At 39.0% G+C, this 27,289-nt stretch overlaps 1 protein-coding gene across 1 annotated transcript in view; it reads left to right on the top strand.

The window, feature by feature from the left end:
* Positions 1–27,289, top strand: part of Dennd1a (DENN domain containing 1A) — a 490,889-nt gene that overhangs the window by 139,145 nt on the left and 324,455 nt on the right. The window contains 2 exon segments of the mRNA XM_021234065.2: positions 9,922–9,971; positions 23,565–23,684. Of these exon segments, the coding sequence (XP_021089724.1) occupies positions 9,922–9,971; positions 23,565–23,684 (170 nt within the window).

Genomic DNA, 27,289 nt, shown 5'->3' with positions numbered 1-27,289 from the left:
GAGTGTTGGACAATTCATGGTGTGGGAGTGAGTAGTGAGTGGAGCACCATGGAAACCTTCCCCTCCTCTAATGCTGCTTTCAGAAATATTACAAACAAAATGAATCTCAAGTGGAATGATACTGACAAGTCCAGAGATCATGGAATTGTTTGTTTGCTTAGAAAAGCCATGGACCTCACCTAGGGTTTGTGAAACAGGAATAAGTGCTTCTGTGATGAGTGCAGGTCACAAAAACAGTTGTGAATGCTGAGTGTTGGGAAAGGATCTCATATTTTGTTTTCTAAAAAAAAAAAAAGGCATGTAATAGACATTTGGCCATTTAGTAAGAATCACATGTACTTGCTGGTCAGCCACAGAAACAGTATGGTTGGCAAATGCCCTTTTACTTCCTAGGGCCGTGGTCTTCAACCTTCCTAATGCTGCATCCCCTGTAACACAGTTCCTCATGTTGTGGTGACCCTCAACCGTAAAATTATTTTGTTGCTACTTCATAACTATAATTTTGCTACTGTTATGAATTGTAATGTAAATATCTGATATGACCCCCGTGAAAGGGTCATTTAACCCTCCAAAGAGTCTTGTCCCACAGGTTGAGAACTACTGTGCTAGGGATTTCTAGAGTTTGGGATACTTCTGAGTCTGTGTAATATTAGTGATTTATTTTCTCGCCCTCTTCTTCGATGTTGTATGGCAGGCATCTTGCTGAGGTTTGCACACTACAGTCAGCTGGTCAGATTCTGACAAAAATGTTAGAATAGTGTTTCTGTTAGTGTGTGTGTGTGTGTGTGTGTGTGTGTGTGTGTGTGTGTGTGTGTGTGTGTGTTTTGCTTTGAGACATTGTCTCACTGGATAGGTTAGGTTTTTCTCAAGATCATGATTCTTCTGCCTCACACTCTTGAGTGCTAGGATTACAAGTGTATGTTACCTTGCCTGGCTGTTGGGCTGTTTTGTTGTTGTTGCTTTAGTGTGTGTGTGTGTGTGTGTGTGTGTGTTTGTTTGTTTGTGTGTGTGTGTGTGTTTCAAATTATGATTTCCTTTTTTAATCCTTTTTAGGGGTTATAAAAGTAGACTATGTGATAGAAATGTAGCTGACTAGGTAAGCCTGAAATTTACTCCAGGCCCTTTGGAGGAAAATGATTGTGTTCTTAAACATCTCTTTGGGTTCTAAGTTGTCCAAGAAATTAAACTCATGACAATGCAGTTCCAGAATAGCTTCAATTAAAACTTTTCTTTGAAATAGTGACTTAAGCTGGCGACTGGTAAGGATGCAGAGTGATAGATGATAGACAGTGCTTAGGAAGGGAAAAGGACTTGTGGTGTCACAGAAGAGTTCTGTGCCGGTTCTGTGGCTACCCTTGGTTTATCGCAGGCTGCCACAGGTAAATACTAGTTTCTGTATGATAGAACTGGATAAATAAAATATATATGCGAGGTTGAATTATTTTGTTAAATTTTGCTAGCCTTCTGAAGAGATTTTTTTAAAGATTAAAATGTTGACTATTAGATTTTTAGGAAACCCCTTCTATAATTTTCTTACTTTGGTAGTGTTTCATATCACCTGCCTTCTGTCTCTGTAGCAGGGTGCTATCAATCTGCTCTGATCATAAGTTTCCTCAGTCCTGATTCCTCCTATCCTGCTTTCACAACTTGCAGGTTGTGAGAAATATTCATTATGGAATAGAGATGACTTTGCAGTGTAACCCTGTCTAATCAATTGCTAAATAATACTCTTTCCAAAGCAGGTCTGATATTTACACTTTGATTCCCATTTTTTTTTTTTTGTTTTTTGCTTGCAGTGTTTGTTGTTGGTGTCTAACATTCCCTGGCACTGAATAAATAAAGGCTGCTGTTTCCTTTTCAACATTTCCAGCTATTATCCTCATACAAGAGCTAATAAGTGGAGGTTAGGTGAATTACCAAACCATGATCCTGTCCATCAGAAGAAGCTTTGATTAACATGCCTTGTTAAGTTCAGTTCCATACTGGCAGTACTAGAATAATTTGTATAAACCAAGCAGTACAGATTCCTTATTTTAGCACTAAGACTTACAAAGGCTTCTTTTAGCAGCCTTTAATTTTGTACTTATGTATGTGACATAGCCTGTGGCTGTGATAGCTACTGTGAATCTGCAGTTGTTTAGGGATGAAAGGAGGAGGCAGCTGGAAACTCGGTAGCTACATCTAGCTGTCTACCTAGAGAAGGCCTTGATTTCAAGTTTATCTAAACAAGCTCGACTAATCCCAACTATCTAGGGGGATCCACTGTCAAAACAAGCAGCGTGGCCCTGAGGCAAACACAGCCATCCAGAAATGAAGGCTGGGGCTTCCAATACTCTGATGACTGCATACTGGAGGCTTTTTTCCCCCCTGAAAGAGGGTAAGAGAGGTAGAATTTGCATAATGCCTTTTCATTGGAAACTTTTGGAAAGCTGACAGACCCCCAGCTTATAGATCTGTAGCCACAATACAGAGTCTATAGGAGAATCCTTGAATGACCTAACCATATTGAAAGGAAATATAAAAGCGTCCAAGTATAGCCAAGTGAGAGAGGAAAAGAGGCCGATGCATTGTCTAACATCTGCTGCACTTCTCGTTAGTTTTGTTCTTTGCTATTCTATGTGGACTTTGGAGAAGCCTAAGACAGCCTAACATGAATCCTATAATCTTCCTTCTGAATATTTATGTAGTGTGCCAGCTTCTAAGCTGTCCTTTGCGTTTCCCTACTTCCCCCTCGTTTTCATGCTCTCAAATGAGGCCAACATTTCAAAAGCTAAATAAATGTTTGTGAATGTTTATAAAAGATTTGCATAAATTTGTCCTTGTCTGACAAAGATCACTTTTTTCTTATGCCAGTTCTGAAAAAAATTTTTTTTAAAGGTTTTGGTGCTTGTCTTGACAACAAAGTCCCACATCCCAGAACAATGATTGCTGATTAAGTGGGTATGCAATTGTGTCTGAATGGGCTTTCAAGATACTGTGTAAAAAAACCCATCATCTGAAGGCTGAATTATAGAATTTAGAAAATGGTATCAGAGGTACACATTTAAATCGATTTTTATGGTACCGTGTCATTAGATAAGACAAAAGAGTTCTTACAAGTATAAAGAAAAGTAAACTGCCCATGGTTTAAGAAATTGTCCTATATTCATTTTAATAATTAGAATGTTTTATTAACTCAGAATATCACCTCCTATGTTTGAACATGTTTAAAAATAATCTTTAGACCTTTAGGTGTTTTTTGGAACCTGTAAGTCTCCCAGCTGCATATATGAATATGGTTATTTGGGTGCTGATCAGAGGGAATTTAGTGTGCGGTCTTTTATGACATATGAATGCTCAATCATACCTTGAGAAAATACAAACTCTTTGAAATACATGTTGGGGCTTAATTATAGGACATTCACACACACAGTACCCAGACATTTGTGCCACCGATGTGTTTCCTGAACTCATTTATCCTTTAAAATTAGAATAGATTTCGAGGGGTGGCAGGGGAAGTTGTGGGGAGAGGCGCTAATTTAGTTCCAAGATATTGGAAGATTGGCAGCAGAGAAAGGTAACAGCCAGCTCTGTTCATCTTTTGGTTGTATTGGTTTAGAGGTTTAAGTTGTCATTAAGGCACAAACTAGAGCCACTTCTCTGACACAGTTTTTATCACATCTGCTAGGCTTGTGTCCCAAGAGGAGACGTGGGGAGCAGTGAATTCAGCATGGGCCCATTATCGACTGCTTTTTCGTGTGTTGTAAAAGGAGTGAGACCTCAGGGAGGCTTGGAGCCTCCTCCCGTGTAATGTCCAAGTCAGATTTGAAGGACTGGTGGCAGGAAAGCTTTGGCCTTGGGGTGTGAATTCTAAGAAATAGAGGCACAATTAAGTTTAAAAAATTCAAGGACTTGAAGCTTGATAATGAAAGATTTTTTTCCTAGACTAATGTGAGCAGAAAAGATGCCCATCTGTGCACATTTTTGTGTGCATTTAAAATATTTAAAGGCTGACAGCTTTTAATATGCTTACAAAATAGTATTTTTATCAGTGCTCTTCCCCCCCTCTCTCCTCTCCCTCCCTCCTTCCCTCCCTCCCTCCCTCTCTCCATCCCTCTCTCTATCCCTCTCTCTCTTCCGAAGGGCAAATGACTTCTTAAGGGAAATTGTGTTTGCAGTTTTACTGCAGGAACTGTGTTGCTTTGATATGTGCTGACTTGAGGCCCCTTCCCTTTTCTTTAGAAATGTTGGTAACACACATGCTCAGATAACAGAATATAAAATGATCTAGGTTAAAAACAATTTAGAGAGATAATATGAAGTCTACGGAACTGCACTACTGGTGTTACCAAATGTTAATTGTATGAAATGTTAAGCAAATCATTTCTTCACTTTGGAACTATTTGAAAGCAACTTTAGGCATTGTACTGGCATTTAACACTGGCCTTACAGTTCTCTGGTTTGCAACTCTTCGCTTTGAGGTTTCAAGTTCATCAGATGAAATTTTGGAATAGCGGACCTTTTATAATATTATGACCATGGAGCAACTTGTCTGTAGGGAGTTATTTAGAAGAAAGGAAAGAACACAAAAATGATAAACTAAATTAGTTAAAAAGTTATAAGAAAACCAAGATTGTGTATTTTTACTTTGGACTTGAGAGGGCATAGAGATTAATGTGTAGTGGTTCTTGAAGTGGTTCTTTGGCTATTGGAACTTTCCTTTGTTGTACTTAAAAGTCCTTGATGATTTAAAAGGAAGTTAATATACGTTGGGAAAGTTCAGAAGTTCATTCTGTGACAGGGTACTTACTTGGCATGCCCAAAACCCTGGATTTGGTCCCATCATGACTTAAAAGGAAAAAGAGTCTATGAAAAATATGATATGATATACTTATAGAGTATGATGAACTTACTTGATTATAATTTTATCTTTGAATTACCATGTTGATTCTAAATATTAGGGATAATTAAAATTACTGTAATTATGTACATAACTAAAAATTAAAATTTATACAAAGTAAGCTGGGAGTAAATATTGAATATTTAATATTAAACTAATAAATATTGAATATAAATATTGAATATTAAATTTTGAATATTCCTAAAAGAAAATTAGCAGAAAATAAATTTGAAATTGACCTGGCTTTTACGTTCAGTATCGAAAGGCCATTCTGTAAAACCCTTTATTCCAAACCTCCTTTTCTCACTGGAAGAGGAAAAAAAGATTTTTAACCATGATGTGGATCTTTAATTTGATGCTTATATTGAAATAATAGAATTTTATTTACTGATTTCACATTTAGGAAACTTCTGATTAACATTCTTGAACTTGATGCTAATTAAGCTTCCAGGAACTTCTGCTTTATCCTTCTTAATCGTAAACATTAGAAACCTTTGTTAGCTTCCCTCGGAGACCCTGGATTTCACTTGAAATGGCTTCAAGTACAGATTTTGTTAGCATTTTGTATGTTTGGATTGTCTGTGTTCTGTAACTTTCAACTGGAGTTTTGAGGCCCCCAGCCCTGAAGGCTTTTGTCTCACACCATTGGCACTGCTCTCATTTTCAGAGGTTGGGGCCAGCTTTTCCTTCTGCCAACTAAACAAACAAATAAACAAAAACTTAAAAGATAAATAACTAAATTAAAATAGTTTGTTGGGAATTGAAGCTGCTTGTCCTCACATACCTACAATTTTGAAATGAACAAATAAATTAGATATAAAAACCCAGGGAATGTTTTCCCACTGGTTGTCCCCTTTGCCACCATCTCCCCCTTCCACTGGCTGCCCTCCTCTCCTTTACTCCCCCCCCCCTCCCACTGGCTGTTCTCCCCTCTAATCCCCAGCCCCCAAAGGAAAATTATCAACCAGTGTGTCAGCTTCTAGGCTGCACTAATTATAGTTTTATGTATTTTAAAATACTTTCATTATAATAGCCGTATTTCTTAGATATTTTCTTGCACACCCACTCCTAAACCTTTGAGTTGTGGAGGACGTGCCTCATCTCTCAGTATTCTGTACTTCTAGGAGACACCATAAAATCGGCTTGCACTTTCATCTTTCAGGTGGCACTTGTTTGTGGGGTATGGACTGCTGTTTTCATCTGCCAAATAAAATTAGTTTTGCTTATAGGTGTCCTTGAAGAATGGAAACAAGTATCTAACGTAGGAAAGGATGTTATTATAGGATTACCTACATCACTTCTTCACAGCTCAAATTTAGAGTGATAGTCAAACCTTCTCATGAGTAACAGTCCAAGTAAACTCATTGAATCCAGTCTTCAAGGCTTTACTCCAGATGCTATTCTATAATGGGTATTATAAACGTAAAACTTGATTATGTTTGAAAGGGAATGTCTCAGTGCTGGAATATACCCCTCTTCTCCACAGTGGGGGAAATTCCCTTGGTGAGCTTTCTGAGTAGAGATGATCCCAGAGTGGATCAAGATGAGCCCTGAGTTCATTTCTGACTTCTGTTGTTTGATCCTGCCTTGGCTGTTGGCTTGGTCTTCGGGTAGACAGAGCATTGTGAATGTTGTTTCCTGTTCCTGTACAGCTGGCTGTTTAATATATGCATAAACGAAAGGGTTGTGTGACTGCCCCCTCCCCAGCTTCTATTTCTTCCCACATGAAATATCATACGTTTTGTTAGAAAGCATTTCAGAAATTGACACAAGGGGTTGAATGCTGTATTCTTGTCTCATTTATTTTGAAAACTTTGCTACCAAACTCACCTTAATCAATGAACTCAGTGTTGTCTCCAATAAGTTATGTGTTGGATATATTGATTGGGAGGGATTTTAGAAAACCCATCTGGGGTTTATAATGTCAGCAGTGTTTTGATTATGAAAAGAGTTAGAACCTGGGGACATGGAACCAGGTGGCGAATGTCCTAAAGCTAGTGGTGACATGGTGGACTGGTTTCCTCCTGGGATCTAGTTCATGCCCTGCACTTTAACTGCAGTGACTAGCTAGTATAGATTCACTTTTTTCCCCTCATTAAAATTTTAAAAAATCAGACTGTACGTAAAATTGTGAAAATATAAACTTGGGAATTGATCTGGAGAACTGGCACACAATCCTCCCAACACCCCACCCCCTCCCCTTTATAATGAGGCCGTTTACATTTCATCAGCTGCCCTGCATTTCCAAGATCCCATTTATGTGGCAGGAATGGAGGCTGAGCTGAGGCTGGCTGGCTAACTGAAAGAGCTTGTGTAGGGATAAAACAGTGAAATTGACATCTACAAACCAACTTCCCTAGCCAGACATGGTTCTTGAGAAGAAGGGGGTTGGTAACTAACTGGTCAATGATTGTTTCCCCCAGTAAAATTAGTGTTGAAAGATTTTGGAATACTCTGCAATAACTAGAAGGCTCAAAAATCATTCAAATTACGTTTTGCTTCCCCCACTCCAGAGTGATCTTGATATATTTGAGTAATTGTGTTTTTCTTTGGACAAAGAGGGTAAGGTAACAAATATATATGATGAAAGCATCAGTATGCAGAAAATTTGTTTATTTTGGCAGCTTTTATTTACAAAGAACATTCTTGTTTCCTCTCTTTCTTGTCACTCCCTCCCCAAACTCAGAAGGTAGATATCTTAGTTCTGAGTCAAATCATGCGATTATGCCTTTTACCAGATGCATGCTCATTTTTCCCCACTGACAGCTCACCACTGTCTTGTTTGACTTAAATTGAAATATCAAGCTCTCACAAACACCAAGAAACATACGGTAATATGCAAACACATGCCTGCATTTTCCTACATGCCCTCTATTTTCCTCTCCCCTGCCTTGCTATTTTGTGTGATGAGAAGGAAAGCTAATGGAAAGTGGGCTATATTCAGCCTATATTGGTCGTTTCCATATTTGTTCTAATATTTGACAGACAAGTTCATGGCTGGTCATTACTCTTGACATAAGATAGTGGTAAGTAGTTTTTATATTGTAGTGAGTAGTAAGTTGGGCATATTTTATTCCTTGGACTCTGTTATAGAGCACCATGATTTCTAGTAGCCGTGGGGGTCCTTTCTTTAACAAATCTTTGAGGTCTTTTGCCAGCATAACTCCCGCATAGACCAGAGAAATGCTTTCTGCATCTGAAACTTTTGAGGAGTAAAAGATGACTGTCTTTGTAGCTGCTGATGTTGGCAATGAGTGAGCACATGGTACTGACTTTTAAAGAATGGTTATTAAATTGAGATATATTTTCTGGTATTATTTGGAATAGAAGGAATTGTTTACCCCATGTGTCATGGGAATTTTGTATGTGGATAATGTATTTTATAATTACATTTAAATGAATGTTTTATACAATCGCTTCTCCAGCATTTGTGTGATAATAATATCTACTGAGGATCTTATATGATGCTATATTTTAGCTACTACTCGTTTGAAACCACAAAAGATAGACTGCTGAATGCCACATAGGATGTCCAATTGATAGGTAATGCCTGTTAGAACATGCTGATGCTCTTAGCCACTTTTTCAGTCATTGCTGTTTTATGGTGTGCCTTAACAGACAGTGATATATGTAGAACCAATCCAAGATGATGTTAAAACTAGGATATATGCTCAGTTAATTGTGTTGCCAGTATACACTCTGATAGAGCAGGTCAGTGTGCTTTCTGCTTCACTGAGTGGGTTATTAGATTGATGTGGTTTATTTCTTGAATGATAGAACTGGTTTTAAATATAAATGAAGCAAGAAGCATTAATTCGGTTAGCGTTGATAATTCATTATTTTTAGTTAGAAAAGTGCTATATTTGTAAACTGATCTTTAATTTATCACTTGGATTAGTATTTGCAACAGGCAGGTTTGTTTTAATTTGAACCAGCTTCCCGGTGATATTAAAAATGTGTTCTTCATTTTGTCTCAAGGTTGGGATTTTAGATAGTTAAAAGGAAATCAAATTTATGAAAGGAATACTTTTTAAACATTTGTAACACTGGTTCAGTCACCTTATGATGAGCACCAACAGTGGACTGTCCAAGCCTGTGGTCAGATTAAGTCAAGGCGTAGAAAATTCTATGAAGAAAGAATAGATAACATGGTTAGCTGTGTGCATGTATGTGCATGTAAAATGTGTCAGCAAAAGTTTCACATTGCATATTGTGCTACATTTTCCAATGTTCTTGTCTTAATATAAGAACATTGTCTTTTATAAATATATTTTGAGATCTTGCTACTTCCTGTGCCTTTCTCCTCAGTAAGTGCTTGCCATGATGTGCCTCAGCATTTGTAAAAACATTTGTTCACACTGATAGTTTGCTTTGTATTTTCATAAGTTACAAGCAGGTAAGTGTATCTAATTATGGTAATGATGTTTAGTGAAAATCAGTGGTCACCGTTTGATTTCCAAAATTACTTTATGCCACAAATGGTATCTTCTTGATAAAGCAAGTAAATGAAGTTTTAAACTTTATAAGTGAAGTTAAGAATGCTCATATACAATTATCTTCAAGTTGGCTTTCTGTTCTGCTGTAATTTAGTCTATTGATGCTGGGAAGCGTTGTCTAATCCCAGCACCCTCTGTTCCTAGGTAACAGTCAAAAACAGTGCCAGCAACAGCGGCCCTGCCAGGCCAAACCCATGTGGCTCAGTGTTATTCACTCTGATCCATATGGTCAGGCTGAAGATGGTCCCTGGAGGGGTGTTAACACTCAACAACCCAAGCACCTCCCTCCCTTTGGAGCCTTCCTGCATGGCTCCCGCTGCTTGCCCATGTGTGATTCTTGATTAATTTTTCATTTTTAATGAAGTTTGATCATGTTTATTATTTCTCATGATTGACTGCCTGGTACTCCTGTGTAATTGATAAAACACATATTTCTTCATCTGTCTCCTCTTTCTTTAGGGCAAAGTTGCTAGATGGTGTTCTGTGATTAATGTTAGATTTATTGGTCCCATTAGATTTATAAATTGTCTCTCTTTCTTTCCACAGGAAGTTCTACAGACTTTGACCAAGTTTTGTTTCCCCTTCTATGTGGACAGGTAGTGTCAAATTTTCAAACTTTATTAATTAAAAGAGTATCAGTAAATCTGCTATATAAAATAAAACCATGCCATTCTTAACATTCTGTCTGTTAGGCTGTGGTTTAAATCACCTCCGTGCCAAGGAAAATTGCGATGTTCTCCTTTCCTGGGAACTTTATTAACACTATCAAAAGTTTAAAGCTTAGAGCTATGTGTTGCATAGTTTATAAGATGTATCTTGTGTGTGATTAAATTTTTTCTTTTGGTTACCAGATTTAAACCATGATTAAAAATGGTTGGTATTTAATTCAATACTGTTGAATTTGTATTTAAGTGTTAACATGTTTGGCTCAGACAAATAATACATAAACACCTGCCTTCTAGTTTGTTTTTCCTTGGTTTCAGCTTCAGATTTAAATAGATATGGATCTATCTTGTTTAGAACATTTTACTAAAGCTTAAAAGATATGTTACTAGATATTGTTTTTCATTTGGTTTAGGCAAAGGTATTGTTTCTGGGGAATCAGTATTTTCTACAGGCATGACTACTAATACCAGTTCTTAGGATTCACATCATGAGAAGTGATTTATGGGAAAGCTACAGCTATAAGAACTCTAGGATAACTGAAATGTTGTGAGGCTCATTTTGTTTTGTTTGTTAAATAATCCACTAAATGATAGAAGCAGTTTTTCAAAAACTTCATTCAACTTTCTTTAGTTGGCCAGGTGGTGAGCTTTATCTTATTTTCAAGAACTGTGGCCTCTAGTTCAATGAAGCATTATTTTTATGATCATTTGTTTGTCCACTTTCTTTTTGTCTCCTTTTGGTTTTCTTGGGAAATTGAACTGAGACTGCAAAAAAACATCTTTTTTTTTTTTAAGTTTCACTTTTTACTGTTAGAGAGCTTATAGAAAATGAGCAAATTATGACTAATTAATTTCATAAAACATTCCAAGAAAGCCGTGTAAAATATCCATCTTCAGAAAGGTTCTGCCATGTATTTTTTTAGCATCCACAAATAAAGCACAATCTAAAAAGGATTTGGGTGGTTTAGAGTATGCATGGGTAGTATGCTACTGAGTTCTTTTCTATATTTTGTAACACCAGTGTCCTGGTTTATTGGCATGTGCCTAAGACTGGTGTCAGATGAGATGGTAGCTGAAGGACTTTGAGTCCTAAAAGCAACTCTGGAATGCTGCCAGGCACTTAGCATCAGTGCTGTCCTTGTATCTCACGTGTTGTTTTTAAGCCAATCAGCCATTGTCATGCTTTCAGACTCAGAGCTTTTAAAACCTGGTACCAGGATGTTTTAGTAGCAGGTGGGTACTCAAAACAGAATAGCTTTGATGTTAAGAGGGTCTCTTTTTGTAATGAGAGTTCCTTCTTTCCTCTTTATCCTATTACTTCTAAAAAATAACAAGAAGTTTAGGGTATCACTGAGAGATTTCGATGGAAAATTTGTATTTATATGTATGAATCAGCAATGTAGTAAATTTCTAGCCACTCTGGAACTGTATGATAAATTATAAAAAGACTTATTTATACAAATTAATAAAACTGAATATAGCTAAATGTTTTACAAAGTATATAAGAAGATATTCTGACAAGACTACTTATTGGAGTGGCGATCTGCTTTGGATAAGTGTCCTTTAATTGGCTTTGTAAACTGATATTAGAGACACGCCCCCCACCTTAATGCACATGTATACACACAAACACACACCTCGCATTTTCACTGTACACAACACCCTGACTGCCTGCCCATCTGGATGATTTTACTCCTAAATAAAAGAAAAGTAGAACTCCTTCAGGGACAGTTCTGAAGCATCTTCCCCCGTTGTTACCTGTAATATTGGATGCTTCTTCATTGTTATTTGAAAATTATTTTTTTTGTAAAACACATTGCTGAAAATCACTCATGCCAGTGGTGTTTTTTATTTTTTCTTTTGTAGCATTATGTAGTATGTAATAGTTTGTCTTCACATTGTATTGTATTCCTTAAGGTAACTTCAACACATGCCCTGAGCATGTAAAACAAAGAAGATCCCACTGTATTTGGGAGATCGTATTTTCTCTTCTTTTGTACCTCTTTGGCAGACATACTTCAATATAAAAGATATTCTCACAATCAGACTCCTTTATGAGAAATTCAGAGGTTTTAATGTGAAGTTTTTTTTTTTAAATTAGTTGTTATCACTGTCAAATAGATGAGCCTAGGTTCTGAGACCCACATGTCTGCCAGGTGGGTCTGTGGAACTTAGTGAATGGGCAGACATGGGAGATGAGCAGGGGATTGCACTCTAAACAGAAGGCTTCCTGATCTGCTTTTCTACCCTTAAAGAACAGTCCTGCAACTTTCTGACTTTCTGTTTGTAACAGGAGTGGCACTTTTGCAGTCACCATCAGATCAGCACTGATGTCTTGACATTTCTTGTGCTGTTTTAAGATTGTTCTTTCTCAAACTAAGACTTATCAAAAATAATAATGCTAGTAGCTCTGTAGAGGGGTGGCTTTCTCATATGTTATCTCATTTTATCATCTGATATAAGAAATAAGAGCAAGTATATGTCCTTCATTTGAAACTGTCTAAGTATGGAGGAATTATGATTTGCCCAAGGTCCTGTGAGGTCTATGGTGTATCCTACGTTTCATCTCCCAGTAGATCACCTTTTCGAGAAAGACTAGTCACCAGAAATAGAGAAATCAAAGGATGGGGGAAAGGAAACAGAATTAGCTTTGAGTGCCTAATTGATTGTATTCAACGTGCCACCGGACTATAAAGGTTATGTCCTCCCTTACTCTTTCAGCAGTGGCCAGGTGACAGGTATGAAAGCAAAGTCTTATTCAGGATAGGTCCCATTATGTTGGGTTATATGCAGATTATAGAAATGGTCTTGGGTTTAGTTCAAGATGTTATATAAAGGCATTTTAAACACTGTTTGAAAGAAGAGGAGGTAACAGAGGACTAACTTGCTCAGAGAGAACTGGTGAGTGAGACTTGTGTTGAGTCTGCCAGACCAGCAAAAAGTAGGTAAGTGGAAAAGTGAACCTAACACCCCATATGCCCACAGAGCAAAGCAGAGGAGAAAACCTTGATTGAGCCTGGAGATGTTCAGCCAGAGCAGATGGAGCCTGCTGGGGAGGCTGCCGTGTACTGTGAGAGATTGGTCTCTGGCCACAGGAGACTCTGAATATGTGTGGGAGAGGCCTCCATGCACTGAGAATGCAGCATCTGCCTCAGACACCCCATTTTCCAGAACAAAAAGTCAATATCCACAGAAGAGAAAGGTCCTGCCTGTCCTCATCACCACAGCCACAGTGCTGGGAAATAACTAATTTTCCAGTCCATAGTTCTTGCTACCCACTCATGTCTTGCAGCCCTTGCAGGGTAGAAGCAGTAAAGTAAGCAATGAGTTCCTGTATTGTCTCAAAAAAGATTACCTGTTATTGTTGAAAGCACTTTCTCAGATTGAATGAGAGACATGCCCCATTCTGTACTGTGGTTGCCTCTTATTGCAGCTTCAGTGAGTCAGAGTGCCTGTGATATATTGGATGCTGGGAAGCTCTTCCTCTTCTTCCTTTGCTTAGCCTTATTAAGAATAAAAGTCATTTTCACTCAGTTCCTCTGAAGGCACTGGTACTCACCAATGATAGGTGTACAAAATGAAATGACACTATTTCATGCCTTGAGATGCAGCCACAGATGCAAAGGGGGCTCAGATGTTAGATCACACTTTAGTTATACCTGGTATCTGCTGGGCATTGTGCAGTGTTCTTTTCTTATGTTGAAACACAATATTTGTAGTGTTATCATGCACAGTATTCTGCATGTGGGCAGCAAAGGCCCAGGTAGGTTCAACAATGTACTCGAGGTTCTGCTTCTCGTGTGTGGAGGGAACTGCTTTTCAAGCCCCTCAATTTTTTTTCCTTTTAGAAACACTCTTATTTACATACCCACCCTCCCATGCTTCCCACCAGTCCCCCACCCTCCCCCCACCCACTCTACAGAGATAGTGAGGCCCTCCACTGGGGATCATCAAAGTCTGTCATATCATTCGGGGGAGGGCCTAGGCCCTCCGTTCCATATCTGGGCTGCAGTAGTTTCCCTCCCTAGGGAAAGGGCTCCCAAATTCCATTTGTGAACTAGGAATAAACCCTGGTTCCATAGACTGCCTTGGCCTCCTAGCTGATACCCACATTCAGAGGACTTGGTTTGGTCCAATGCTGGTTACTCTGCTTTATGAGTAAGGTCTGGGTGCTCTTAACAGTCAGGTCAAATGTTTCTGCGGTATCTCCAGCACCATCTTGGCTCCTTTGCTCATCTCTCCTCCCTCTACGCTACTGGATTCCAAAGAATGGCTCAGTGGTCAGCTGTTGATGCCTGTTTCTGCTTGAATCAGTTACTGGGTCAAGACTCTAGGAATGATAACCAAGGTAGTCATCAATCTCATTATAAGGGGAAGGGCATCAAAGGCAGCCTCTCCACCAATGCCTAGATTCTTAGTTGGGGTCATTCCTGTGGATCCCCTACCATTTACTCTGTGCCAGACCTCTCTCCAAACCTGTACTGGCTCCCGTTATCAAGGCATCTCCTTTCTTGCCATCTTCTATTTCTCCCCTGTCTTAGTTCTCCTTCTCACCCCTTCTTCCCTTCTCCTCTTTCCATCCCCACCCCCTTACTCTCAATTTTCTCAGGGGTTCTTGTCCCCCTTCCCTTCTTCAGGGAACCGTGAGTTTTTCTCTTGGGGTCCTCCTTGTTTTCTAGCTCTTCTAATGGTGTGGATTGTAGGATGATAATCCTTTTCTTTATGTCTAAAAACTATATATGAGTGAGTACATATCATGTTTGTCTTTTTGTGACTGGGTTACCTCATCACTCAGGATGGTTTCTTCTAGTTCCGTCCATTTGCCTGGGAATTTCAAGATTCCATTATTTTTTTCTGCTGAATAGTACTCCATTGTGTAAATATACTACATTTTCTCTACTCATTCTTCAGTTGAAAGGCATCTAGGTTGCTTCTAGGTTCTGACTATTACAAACAATGCTGCTATGAACATAGTTGAACCTATGTCCTTGTATGGATGTGCATTCTTTGGGTATATGCCCAGGAGAGGAATTGCTGGATCTTGAGATAGACTGATTCCCATTTTCCTGAGAAACCACCATAGTGATTTTCAGAGTGGTCTTACAAGTTTGCACTCCCACTAGCAGTGGAGGAGTGTTCTTCTTTCTTCACATCCTCTCCCGCATAGACTGTCATTGGTGTTTTTGATTTTAGCCATTCTGGCTGGTGTAAGATGGTATCTCAGAGTTGTTTTGAGTTGCATTTCCTTGGTGGCTAAGGATGTTGAGCACTTTCTTAAGTGCTTTTTAGCCATTTTAGATTCCTATATTTAGGATTCTCTATTTAGTTTGCACCCCACTTTTTAATTGGATTATTTGCTGTTTTGGTGACTAGCTTCTTGAGTTCATTGTATATTTTGGAAATCAGCCCTCTGTCAGATGTGTGGTTAGAAAAGATCTTTTCCCATTCTGTCAGCTGCTGTTTTGTCTGGCTCTGTCCTTTGCCTTACAGAGGCTTCTCAGTTTCTGGAGGTCCCATTTATTAATTGTTGATTTCAATACCTATGCTACTGCTGTTATGTTCAGGAATCAGTCTCCTGTACCAATTCCTTCAGGGGTACCTCTCACTTTCTCTTCTAAGAGGTACAGTGTGGCTGGATTTATGTTAGGTCTTTGATCCATTTGGATTTAAGTTTTGTGCATGATGATAGATATGGATCTATTTGCAATCTTCTACATGTCTGCATCCAGTTATGCCAGCATCATTTGTTGAAGATGCTTTCTTTTTCCCATTGTATAACTTTAGCTTCTTTGTCAAAAATCAAGTGTTCGTAGGTATGTGGGTTAATATCAGGGTTTTCAATTTGATTCCATTGATCTTCCTGTTTATTTTTATTCCAATATCAAGCTGTTTTCAGGACTGTGGCTCTGTAATAGAGCTTGAAGTCAGGGATGGTGATGCCTCCCAAAATTCCTTTATTGTACAAGGTTGTTGTGGCTATTCTGGTTTTTTTGTTTTTTATGTAAAGGTGAGTATAATTCTTTCAAGATCTGAAGAATTGTGTTGGGATTTTGATGGGAATTGCATTGAATTGTAGATTGCTTTTTGGCAAGACCATGGGAGATCTTTCCCAATTTATTTTATCTTATTTAATTTCTTTCTTTAAGGACTCAAAGTTATAACTGTACAGGTCTTTCACTTGTTCGGTTAGCATTACTTCAAGATATTTTATGCTCTTTGTGGCAATTGTAAAGGGTGATGTTTCTCTGATTTGTCTCTCAGCCCATTTATCATCTGTATATAGTAGGGTAGTAGGGCTACTTTTTTTTTTTTTAGTTAATTTTGTATCCTGACACTTTGCTGATGGTATTTTTCAGCTGTAGGAGTTCTTTTGTAGAGCTTTTTGGGTCACTTATGTAAACTATCATATCATCTGCAAATAGTGAAAGTTTGACTTCTTCCTTTCCAATTTGTATCCCTTTGATTTCTTCTTGTTGTCTTATTGCTCTAGCTAGAACTTCAAGTACAATATTGAAGAGATAAGGATTGAGTGGACAACCTTGTCTTGTTTCATATTGTAGAGGAATCACGTTGAGTTTCTGTCCGTTTAGTTTTTTGTTGGCCGTTGGTTTGCTGTATATTGCTTTCATTGTGTTTAAGTATGATCCTGTTATTCTTGATCTCTCCAAGACTTTTATCATGAAGGGGTACTAGATTTTATCAAAGGCTTTTTCAGAATCAGTGAGATGAGCATGTGTTTTTTCTTTTAGTTTGTTTATATGTTGCATTGATGGATTTTTGTATATTGAACTATCCCTTCATTCCTGGGATGAAGCCTACTTGATCATGGTGGGTGATTTCTCTGATGTGTTCCTGGATTCGATTTGCCATTATTTTGTTGAGTATTTTTGCATCAATGTTCATAAGAGATATTGGTCTGTAGCTTTCTTATTAGTTGTGTCTTTGTAGGACTTGATTACCAAGGTAATTGTAGTCTCGTATAAAGAGTTTGGCGATGCCCCTTCTGCTTCTATTGCATGGAACAGTTTGAGGAGAATTGGTATTAGCTCCTCTTTGAATTCCTGGTAGAATTCTGCACTGAAGCCATCTGGGCCTGGGGTTTTTTTTTGGTCAGGAGACATTTGATGACTGCTTCTATTTCATTAGGGGTTATAGGTCTGTTTAATTTGCTTATCTGTTCTTGATTTAATTTTGGTAAGTGATATCTTTCCAAAAAATTGTCCATTTCCTTTAGATTTTCGAATTTTGTGGAGTACAGATTTTCAAAGTGTGACCTGATGATTCTCTGGATTTTCTTAGTGTCCGTTGTTATGTCCCTCTTTTCAGTTCTGATTTTGTTAATTAGCATGCTCTCTCTCTGCATTTTAGTTCGTTTGGATAAAAGTTTGTCTATCTTGTTGATTTTTCTCAAAGAACCAACTCTTTGTTTCATTGATGCTTTGTAATGTTTTCCTGGTTTCTACTTTATTGGTTTCAGTCCTCAATTTGATTGTATCTTGGTGTCTACTCCTCCTACGTGAGTTTGCTTCTTTTTGTTCAAGAGTTTTCTGTTGTGCTGTTAATTCTCTAGTGTGATTATTCTCTTTCTTCGTATCCCTTCTGTTAGCCTGTGTCTTTTTATAGGCAAGTAGAGATCATTGATATTGAGGGATATTAATGACTATTTGATTGTTGATCTCTTTTGCTTTGTATTTATTGTTGCTGGTGTTACTGTGTGTGGATTCACCCTTCCCTTTTTTCTTTTTGTGTTTTGTAAAATGGGATTAACTATTGCCTATGTTTTTGTGAGTGTAGTTATCTTCATTGGGTTGTAGTTTTCCTTCCAGTACTTTCTGTAGGGCTGGATTAATGGATATTTATTGTTTAAATCTGGTTTTGTTATGGAATATCTTGTTTTCTCCATCTATGGTACTTGAAAGCTTTTCTGGGTACAGTAGTCTGGGCTGGCATCCTTGTTCCCTTAGTGTTTGTAGGACATTTATCCAGGACCTTCTGACTTCCATAGTTTCCATTGAGAAGTAGGGTGTAATTTGGATAGGTCTGCCTTTATATGTTACTTGGCCTTTTTCTTTTGCTACTATTAATGTTTTCTTTTTATTCTGTAGGTTTGGTGTTTTGATTATTATGTGGTGAGGGGACTTCTTTTTTTGTTCCAGTCTATTCCAGTCTATTTGGTGTTCTGTAAGCTTCTTGTACTTTCATATGCATATCCTTCTTTGTCTTGTGGAAGTTTTCTTCTATGATTTTGTTGTACTTTTGAGCCTGTATTTTTCACCTTCTTCTATACCTATTATTCTTAGGTTTGGCTTCTTCATGGTGTCCCATATTTCCTTGATATTTTGTGTTACAGATTTGTTGGACTTGAGATTTCCTTTGGTCAATGACTGTATATCTTCTAATAAGTCTTCAACAACTGAGATTCTCTCTTCCATCTCTTGTCATCTATTGGTTATACTTACATCTGTAGTTCCTGATTATTTACCTAGCTTTTCTATTTCCAGCATCCCCTCATTCTGTGTTTTCTTTATTGTTTCTATTTCAGCTTTCAACCTTGAACTGTTTGAGTTGTTTCCTTTACTTGTTTGTTTCTTTTTTCTTGTGTCTCTTTAGATTCCTTAAGAGATTTATTTCTTGAATTTTTTGGTTTACCTTCTTCTATTTTTCTAAGGAATTTTCTCATTTCCTCTTTGAGAGTCTCTATCATTTTCATAAAATAATTTTTAAGGCCTGTCTTTTCTGCTTCATCTGTGTTGTGCTTTTCAGGTCTTGCTGGTGTGGAGTCTCTAGATTCTGGTGAAGTCATCTTGGCCTTTCTATTGCTGAGTGTGTTCTTATACTGTCGTGTTCCCATCCCTTCATTGAGTGGGTGCAGATGGGATCTCTCTGTCTCCACTGGTCTCCCTGTGGCGTATGTGGGCCAAGACTTCAGTGTATACAACTCTAGATGGTCTGACTTCTCCTGGTATTGTCCACACTTAAGTAGAGTGCCGTGGGTGTGGTGGGAGCCAAGAGTGGGGTGTGGGAGGACTCAAGTCCTTCATGTCTTGTTGGGTCTATTTGATGCGAGGAGCAGGCCATGGAAAATCCCATGCCCCTCATTTTTGCTGTACCCCCTAATTCTACACCCTTCCTTCCTTCCTTCCTTCCTTCCTTCCTTCCTTCCTTCCTTCCTTCCTTCCTTTCTTTCTTTCTTTCTTTCTTTCTTTCTTTCTTTCTTTCTGCTTTACCATACTACTGTCATTGGGTAACACAGAATAAAGTATTTTATTTGGGAAATATTATAGCTACTGCAGAAAGGTAGAAAGTTTAGATAAGTGAAGAAAATGGCTACCACACAGATAGAGTGTTGTGTGAGTTAGTGCACCAGTTTAGATCCATATTTCTTTTTAAATAAAAAATAGTTTATTTAACTTTATTTTATGTGCATTGGTGTAAGGATGTCAGATCCCCTAGAACAGTTACAGACAGGTTGGGTACTGGGAATAGGACCTGAGTCCTCTGGAAGAGCAGTCAGTGCTCTTAACTACTGAGCCATCTCTGCAGCCCCATCCATACTTTTGACTTTAGTCCTGAAGTTTAGTATAAAGGATGTGCTCAGCTGTGGCTCATGGTCATTTCCACAGCGTCAGGGTGTGGGCTTCCTTGGGTGCTCCCCTTGACTTGGTGTCCATCTCGTGAACTGGGAAGTTCTCTACTATCCCTCCGGTTTTGATAATTTACTTTATCAGGCTCATGTAGACAAGGCTGCATGACCTGGTGCACATTTATGCCACAGCTCGTGTGATGGCTCTGTTGTCCCTTGTGCTTTAGGGCGCTCCTGGTGTCATTTTCATTCCTGCATGTGCCTGGCTCCTTCAGCCTCCAGGGTCTTTGCATAGCTTTTTCCTTTGCTGAAAATACCCATTTTCTTGCATCTGGTGTGACCATTCCATCTTATCCTTTGAATCAATGTTGTCATCCCTGAGGAGCTACTTCCAGTTAGTCAGCCATGTGAGTTGCAACACCTCTGTTTCTGTTGTTTAGAATGTTTTTCCAACCCTATGTAGTTGCAATTCAGTGTGCAAAGTGAGTAAGCTTACTAACATGTAAAAAAAAAACCTCATTTCTTACTGAAAGACTGGACTCAAACTGTGTATCCACATACTTTCTGTTGTTCGTGCATTGAACCTGTAACATCTTTAATATTAAACAAAATAGGGCGAGAAGGACCTTGAACGGCTGACAGACATTTAGAGCATGAATCTTGACCTAGTCCCTTGTTTTGTACATTCATCTCTGTGTGCCTACATGTTGAAAGGTGATTTTGGTCTTGGTCAACTGGACTTCTGTAGGTGCTCAAGTATGCTTTGTGGAGTTTAGTGAGAAGTACAGTCCATTGACCAGGACAACTCTGCATTCTTGTCATAGTTTAGTTCCTTAACCTGTGGTGAGATGTCTAGGGGAGGGCTGGCCTTGTGTTTAGAGCAGCATAACAGTATGGAAAGGACACTGAATACAAGTTGGTTTGGATTTTTACCCTAGTCCTAATTACTTTGAAAACTAAAACAAAACAGCCTCAGTTTTCCCACCCATAAAACAAGAAAATTGGATCACATGGTTCCTATGGTTCCTTTTGCTTAATCATTGTGAAATAGCTGATTCTTACATTAATTATGGATGCTGATATGAAAGGCAACCAACTGTAGCATTTGAGGAAACAGACCTCTGGTCATTTTTTTAAAATGAAAAATAGTGAATACTCCTATAGACTATTTCAGCTAGTGGAGTGAGTGAAACATTCCTTGCAGACTCCTCCAAGTTAACCTCTGTTTGACTGCCCTGATAGACTTAGTTTACTGGTTGTTGTCCAAGGGGAGAAAAAAATTGAATCAACTGCTTTGTGTTTTTGATGACCTGTACTTCAACCTTCTAGGAATTAAAAAAGTGACTCAATTGAGAATAATACATGTCTCCTTCTAAACTGCAACATCCCAAAAAGAATTGTTCATTTTAATGCAAACTTGAATCACTTGGTCCCCTAAAGAACTACTCTATAGAAAGAAAGAAACAAGGCAGAATAACTACCTGTGCTCAGGTGTTAGAAGCTGAGTTGTTCAGGGAGGTTCTAAATCATAGCCTTCCTGTGTATTTTATCTTCAGTGAGTTGGTAGCAGCTTACCTCCTACCTTTTGTTAATTATTCCTACTAAGGAACTGGCCTTTTGAAATAAACATTTGTCCCATGGATTCCCAAAGCATACTTGGCCATAATTAGTCCGTGTGAAGAAGTGGAGGCTCTGAAAGCTAGTTCTAAGAAACTTGTTAAGTTAAGGCCCAGGTGACTGAGCTGGGCTTTGCACTAAGCCAGTGAGCAATGCGTCTTTCTTTGAGCTTACAGTGTACTTATGCATACTTTTTTAAAATTATTTTTAATGGCAGTGTGAAGAATAGGAAATGAATGGTAGTCAACTGGCAGTGAATTCATTTTCATATAGAACTCTTTCCTAAGGATCTGCTTTGTTTTGTTTTGTTTTTCATCCAGCCCTGTCGATAGCTTGCTTTTCTAGTTTCCACTTTGCACATTTGAGGACTATAGTCAAACCCAAAGCAAAATAATCACATTCAGTAGGATCACATAGTAACATCTCACAGAAGCATGACCTTATTTGTGTGTTGGACTTACAAAACCTGTTGCTTTAAGTATTTTAATAAAAACAGGCTTCTCCCTCCCCCACTGAGGCACACTTTCTTCCCGGATCACTTTAATTATGTGAGCTAGAGTCCTGTTTCTCACACATCTTCAGTTCTCAACCTTGTTAAAATTAATCATATAATCCCCCTTTAAAACATAGTATTAAATCACCATAGTAACACAGTATCCAAGCTTTATAGATAAAACATAACAGCCATAAGAAGGTAGCATTTGGTATCCCCTTGACAGCTCTATAACTTTTATGGAAATGTGTTCCTTCCTTGGCTATAAGGTGGGGGATAGCATTACTTACACCTGCTTTATTACCACATGACTGAAATTGCCACCTTGTTTTTGTTCACCTTCCTAGTTAAATAAGGAAAGTGGAGTACTTCCTTGTCTCTTGGAGCCATTTTCCTGTGCTTGAAGCACTCTCCAAGGGATAGAATTGTTTTCTTAAATATAACTAGGCAAGGCCCTTGACCTTTGTGCTGGGATACCCTGAAAATCTCTTTAATTTTACTTTCCTTTTGTGACTTGTGTAAGGGAGCTTTAGAAAGAAAGTCTATTCTATATTTGAAATTTTAATTCATAGCCTACCCACAGACAATACAGTTCTGCCTTTGGCAAAGACCTGTTAAGAATGATTTTTCATTGCTACTGACAATTGAGTCCTTAGCATCAGTTTGAATATTTTTAGCAAAGTGAGTGTCTTATCAACTCAAGTGTACTTTGTGAAGTATCGTATATGATTTTTACAAGTTGATGAACTCCTTAAGTTGATTCACTATCAAATTCTAAATATTAGACTAGTGTAAACTTACATATTAGAATTTGAAATGCTTACTTTTATAAACACATGAGATATAGGATAACTAGTAAACTAATAAAAATTGTGCATTTTGAAGCATTTTGTAAACTTGAAAGAGTTTTAGATTAATTTGGTTGTTAATATGCTTTAAATTATTTATTAGGTATTTTCTACTCTTATTGTTTTTATGTGTAGTTAGCCTATTTTGTACTGATACAAGAATTTTTGGCTTTTTAATGGTTTGAAGTGTTGCTTTAATTTTTAGCCCCTTGAACAAGCTTAACGTTTTGGTACCCCTGCCCTCTAAGATAATAAATACATTTCTCAAAGTTCAGAAAGTATCAAAGATTCAGGATCGGAGCAACAACACATAGCCCTGTCCCTTTATCTCTCTAGTGTTCATAGTGGCTCCTCTTAACATTCACTGAATCTGAGTGAGTTCCCCAGATACTCTTGAGTGTCCTTCTCTGTAGAATGGGAACATTGCTAAATTAAGTCCAAGAATATCGTGAGAATAAATAAAATGGTGCATTAGATATTTAAATAACAGTAGCTGGTGCATGGTAGTCACTTGAACGCCACTGGGGATGGTGAGCTGGTGCTGTGGCCATTGGAGTCATTGTACTTGAGGCAATGATTGTCCCAGCTTTCTTCCTGTACACATGAGGAGGATAGAGAGCTTTTTTCAGCAACGATGGCCGATTGACCCAGCTACCCGGGGCCTGAACTCAGTCAGGGACATTGGAAAGTGTTGATGATTTTGATTTCTAGTGGTCATTAGAATAGGCTCCTTCCTTTCCTTTCTTCCCTCTCTTTCCTCTCTCCACTTCCTCCCCCCCCCCGTCCTTGCTTCCTCTCTTCTTCTGTCCCTTTCATTTCCCTCTACTTTCTTTTCTGCTCCCTTGAAGTGTATAAATTTTAAGATCAATTTATAAAGGTTCACAGAGGAAATGCAACAGGTTCAATGACTTGTGGCAATTAGATACTTTTATCTGGAAACTTAGCACACATTCATCTCTCCTTTTGTTCTGTCTTCGCTGCAGCCTCACAGTTGGCCAAGTTGGCCAGCACTTCACATTCGTGCTCACTGACATTGACAGCAGACAGAGATTCGGGTTCTGCCGATTATCTTCAGGGGCCAAGAGCTGCTTCTGTATCTTAAGGTAAGGGAGAAGGGCTTCAGCCATTGGCTGGTTCAGTGAAACAGTTGTCAGCTTTTGCATAGTTCCTCTGTAATTAAGTTTCCAGCTGTTCTTTGGTGTCCTATCTGTTCCCCACGAGTCAGTGATCTTGGGGAGAAGGACTTTGTGGTGTTGCTCTTGCACTTGCAGCCCTGCAGATAATTGTATTTATTTATTTGCATCACATCCTTGGGTGGGAAGGGCCCCAGTGCTCCTGAGTGGTATGCGGAAACTGGAGAATCAGCAGAGGTTTCAATCTCTCCAGCTGTTATCTGGAGCTGTCAGAAATTAGTCTGTTAGGCTTCCCTGTGGACATTTTGTGTATGTAAGATTATTAATAAAGTATATGTCTAGCTCAGGACAGCCTACAGACACTGATTGTATGCCCCTCAGAGTAGCACCCTTGGCCTCTTTGAGTCAGTGTCTGAATAATTTCCCAACCTGGCTGCCTCTGTAGAAGTTCCAGAAAAGTACAGAAGTGTGAGAAGACATCTTGAGGCCTTCTAAAATCCCCCTTGCACACCAGAGCCACACTTGCTTAATGCTCTGTTTCCTCCTGCTAGAGAGGTAAGGTATTCTGGGGTGGGAGGATGTGTGGAAATCCAATTTTGGAGCGGCTGGCTCTGTGGGCTCCTGCTGGGCTCCTCCTGAGGGGGAGGTACAGGCATCCCACTCACTCTCCTCTCCATCTGCCTCTCTTAAGTAGGTGTTGGGGTGCCTGCCTCCTTTTTCTATCTGCTGTGGAGCAGCCAGTGTGAGCAGGAGGGAGGTGCCCGTGAGAAAACCCTGGCCCCATGCTTGGGCCCAGTCAGGGGTAAAAGGCCAGGCTCTCTGAAATTCAGAAGGGGCCGTCCTTTGTTCTAATAGTCTTTGCACTTTATAACGAACCATACTAACATAACTCACTCACAGAGGCCATACTAGGAGAAAAGGGCCCAACTGATGAAGTTCTTTTGCTTTTGTCAGTCTGGACTATAACTCTGCATTTTTCTTACACAGATATCAGCATTTTCCTTCCTAGCTAATGAGGTCAACTGTCCTCATCACCAAGCTTAGCATTTCTGGTTTGGGCACAAGAAGCCTGCTGCACAGTCTCCAGGAGGGACGGGGCTGGCTGCTTTTGGAGCAGTGACTGTTTATAGTTCTTGACTATCAAGTGCCGTGCACTGCCTGCTCAGGAGCTAAACTTGGATGGTAGTGGTTGTTTACTTCTAACTGGGCATAACTCTTTTTATTTATTTTTTATTCATTTACCTATCTCTTTACTTGCTTATTTATTTTTTATTTAGGGGACATTTTTTTTCTTCCTATCCTGGCTTTTGTGTTTCAGCCTCAGCCAATATACTGCATATTTACATTGTGTATTTGAAGGAGTGAGAGCTTAGTCCTGACTCTTGAGTGAGGTAGAAAGGATTTCCTGGGCTGGTTGTGGTGGTTCACACCTTGATCCCAGCAGAAGCAGGTGGATCTCTGAGTTTGAGGCCATAGTGAGCTCCAGACCAGCCAAGGTTACACCTTGTATCAAAACAAAAGTAAACAAAGGGAAAGTTTATTCCTTATATTGGGGAATTTTTTTTTCTTTTCAAATTGGAATCTGTGCGTGTGTGTGCACACTCCTGTACTATCATATTCATCAGCAAATATCTGGGAATGGGAGACCACCTGTTTAAAAATGTGAATGTAACAGACTGAGAGTAAGCTTAGTGGTGCAGGGCTGCTAGATATATAGGCCCTATGTTTGATCACAAGCGCCACCACCAAAACCAAACAAGTAAGTACATAAATAAATGTTTCCAGTGTTCAATCTTATATGTCCATCCTGGAGTTTGTGTTTGTGAGAAGCCAGGTGTGATATACATTCTTTGTTGTTAACTTGGCTACATCTGGCGTTTACTAAAATCCAAGTGGCTGGACATACCTGTGATGGAGTCTTTTTGGTGTTGGGTGAGGGTGCAAGTGGTGGTGTTTAAGACAGGGTTTCCCTGTGTAGCTTTAGAGGCTGTTCTGGAACTTGCTTTTGTAGACCAGGCTGGTCTCAAACTCACAGAGATCTTCCTGCCTCTGTCTCCCAAGTGCTGGAACTAAAGGCGTGCACCACCACTGCCTGGCCTATGAGGGAGTCTTAATTAAGTCATCTGGAGTAGGAAGGACCACTTCTAATCCAGATCTTTAATCTGGCCTGTACTTTCCTTATATAGCAGCCTATATAAAGACACGGAAGGGAAGCTCTCTTTTTGCCTGTCTGTCCTCACTCTTGCTGTTAAGTCCATTCTGTTGCTGGCATTAGAGCACACTTCTATTCAATTCTGGTTTTCCTGAAGACCAGCTAAAATATCTAGCCTTGTGGACTGAACAACTACTAGATTCTTGGATCTCTTGTTAGTAGACTTCCATTGTTGGACTAGTTGGACCACAGCCTGTAAACCTATAAGCCATTCTAATGAATCCCCTTTCTATTAGACTAATACAGATTGTGGTACCACGAGTGGTTCTAGAGCAACAGAAGTATAAGGATGAATTTTTAAAGTATCTGGAAAGGCTTTCCAATTTTCCAACATCTACAGTTTTTTTTTTTTTTTTTTGGTTTTACGAGACAGGGTTTCTCTGTATTGTTTTGGAGGCTATTGGTCCAGCCCGGCCTCGAACTCACAGAGATCCGCCTGCCTCTGCCTCCCGAGTGCTGGGATTAAAGGCGTGCGCCACCAACGCACGGCCATCTACAGTTTTTGAAGCCTTTCCAGTTATTAAAGTTTCTCCTGAAAGCTAGGAGAGTACTGAAAGCCCATGGTGTGTACTGTTTTGCAAATTTAAGGAAACGAATGCATTTGATTATCCTGATTTACCAGTTGTGAGAGGCAGTGGATTTGGTGATGCTGTAAATAAAACTTTAGATAATTTGGGGAAGAATAAGGTAAATGATGCTGCTGATTGGTTGCTCTTAGCATCTCTTCATAAATTGACAAAGGGAAAGAATGAGCTCTGTGATAAAATAACTAACTTCTAACATCTCAATATTGGTGAAAGATAGCTATCGACTTGCTGTTAAAATTGCCTGACTCCAGATTCTCATAAGGTTTCTGCGTGCGCCCTAGAAGAGAATCTTCTCTCCAGTAGAAAATCAAACAGAAACCCTTACTTATATGGTTGGCTGAATTACAGTGAAAATTGAAGTCCCAGCTTTGGAGGATGTAGGTGGTTAAAGTAAGGGTATTAATTGGTAAAGAATGGGATCCTGTAACTTGGGCTTGGGGGTACATAGAAGGACCCTATTGAGGCTGAGAACTTTGAACCCTCAGATTCTCATGGGTTTATCTCATCTGAGGAAGTAGTCTCTCCACCTTCAGCAGAAGATGTACTCCCACCCCACATTCTCAAATATTGCCTTTTCTACCCTTTACTGAGGAAATAAATCCTTCATTATCTCTAAACTAGCAGTCACTTTCTCTGAAGAAGATACCAGGCAAGACATCAATACATCAGGGCCCACCAGTAGTTACTCTAGATTCATAGTTCTCGACCTGTGGGTTGTTCTTCCTTTGACAAACCTATCTCTAAAATATTTACATTCTGATTCATAACAGTTGCAA

The sequence above is a fragment of the Mesocricetus auratus genome, unplaced genomic scaffold (assembly GCF_017639785.1).
Source record: "Mesocricetus auratus isolate SY011 unplaced genomic scaffold, BCM_Maur_2.0 Super-Scaffold_100047, whole genome shotgun sequence".
NCBI lineage: Eukaryota > Metazoa > Chordata > Mammalia > Rodentia > Cricetidae > Mesocricetus > Mesocricetus auratus.
The sequence above is the reverse complement of the archived record's forward strand: the minus strand, read 5'-3'. Positions and strand labels throughout refer to the sequence as shown.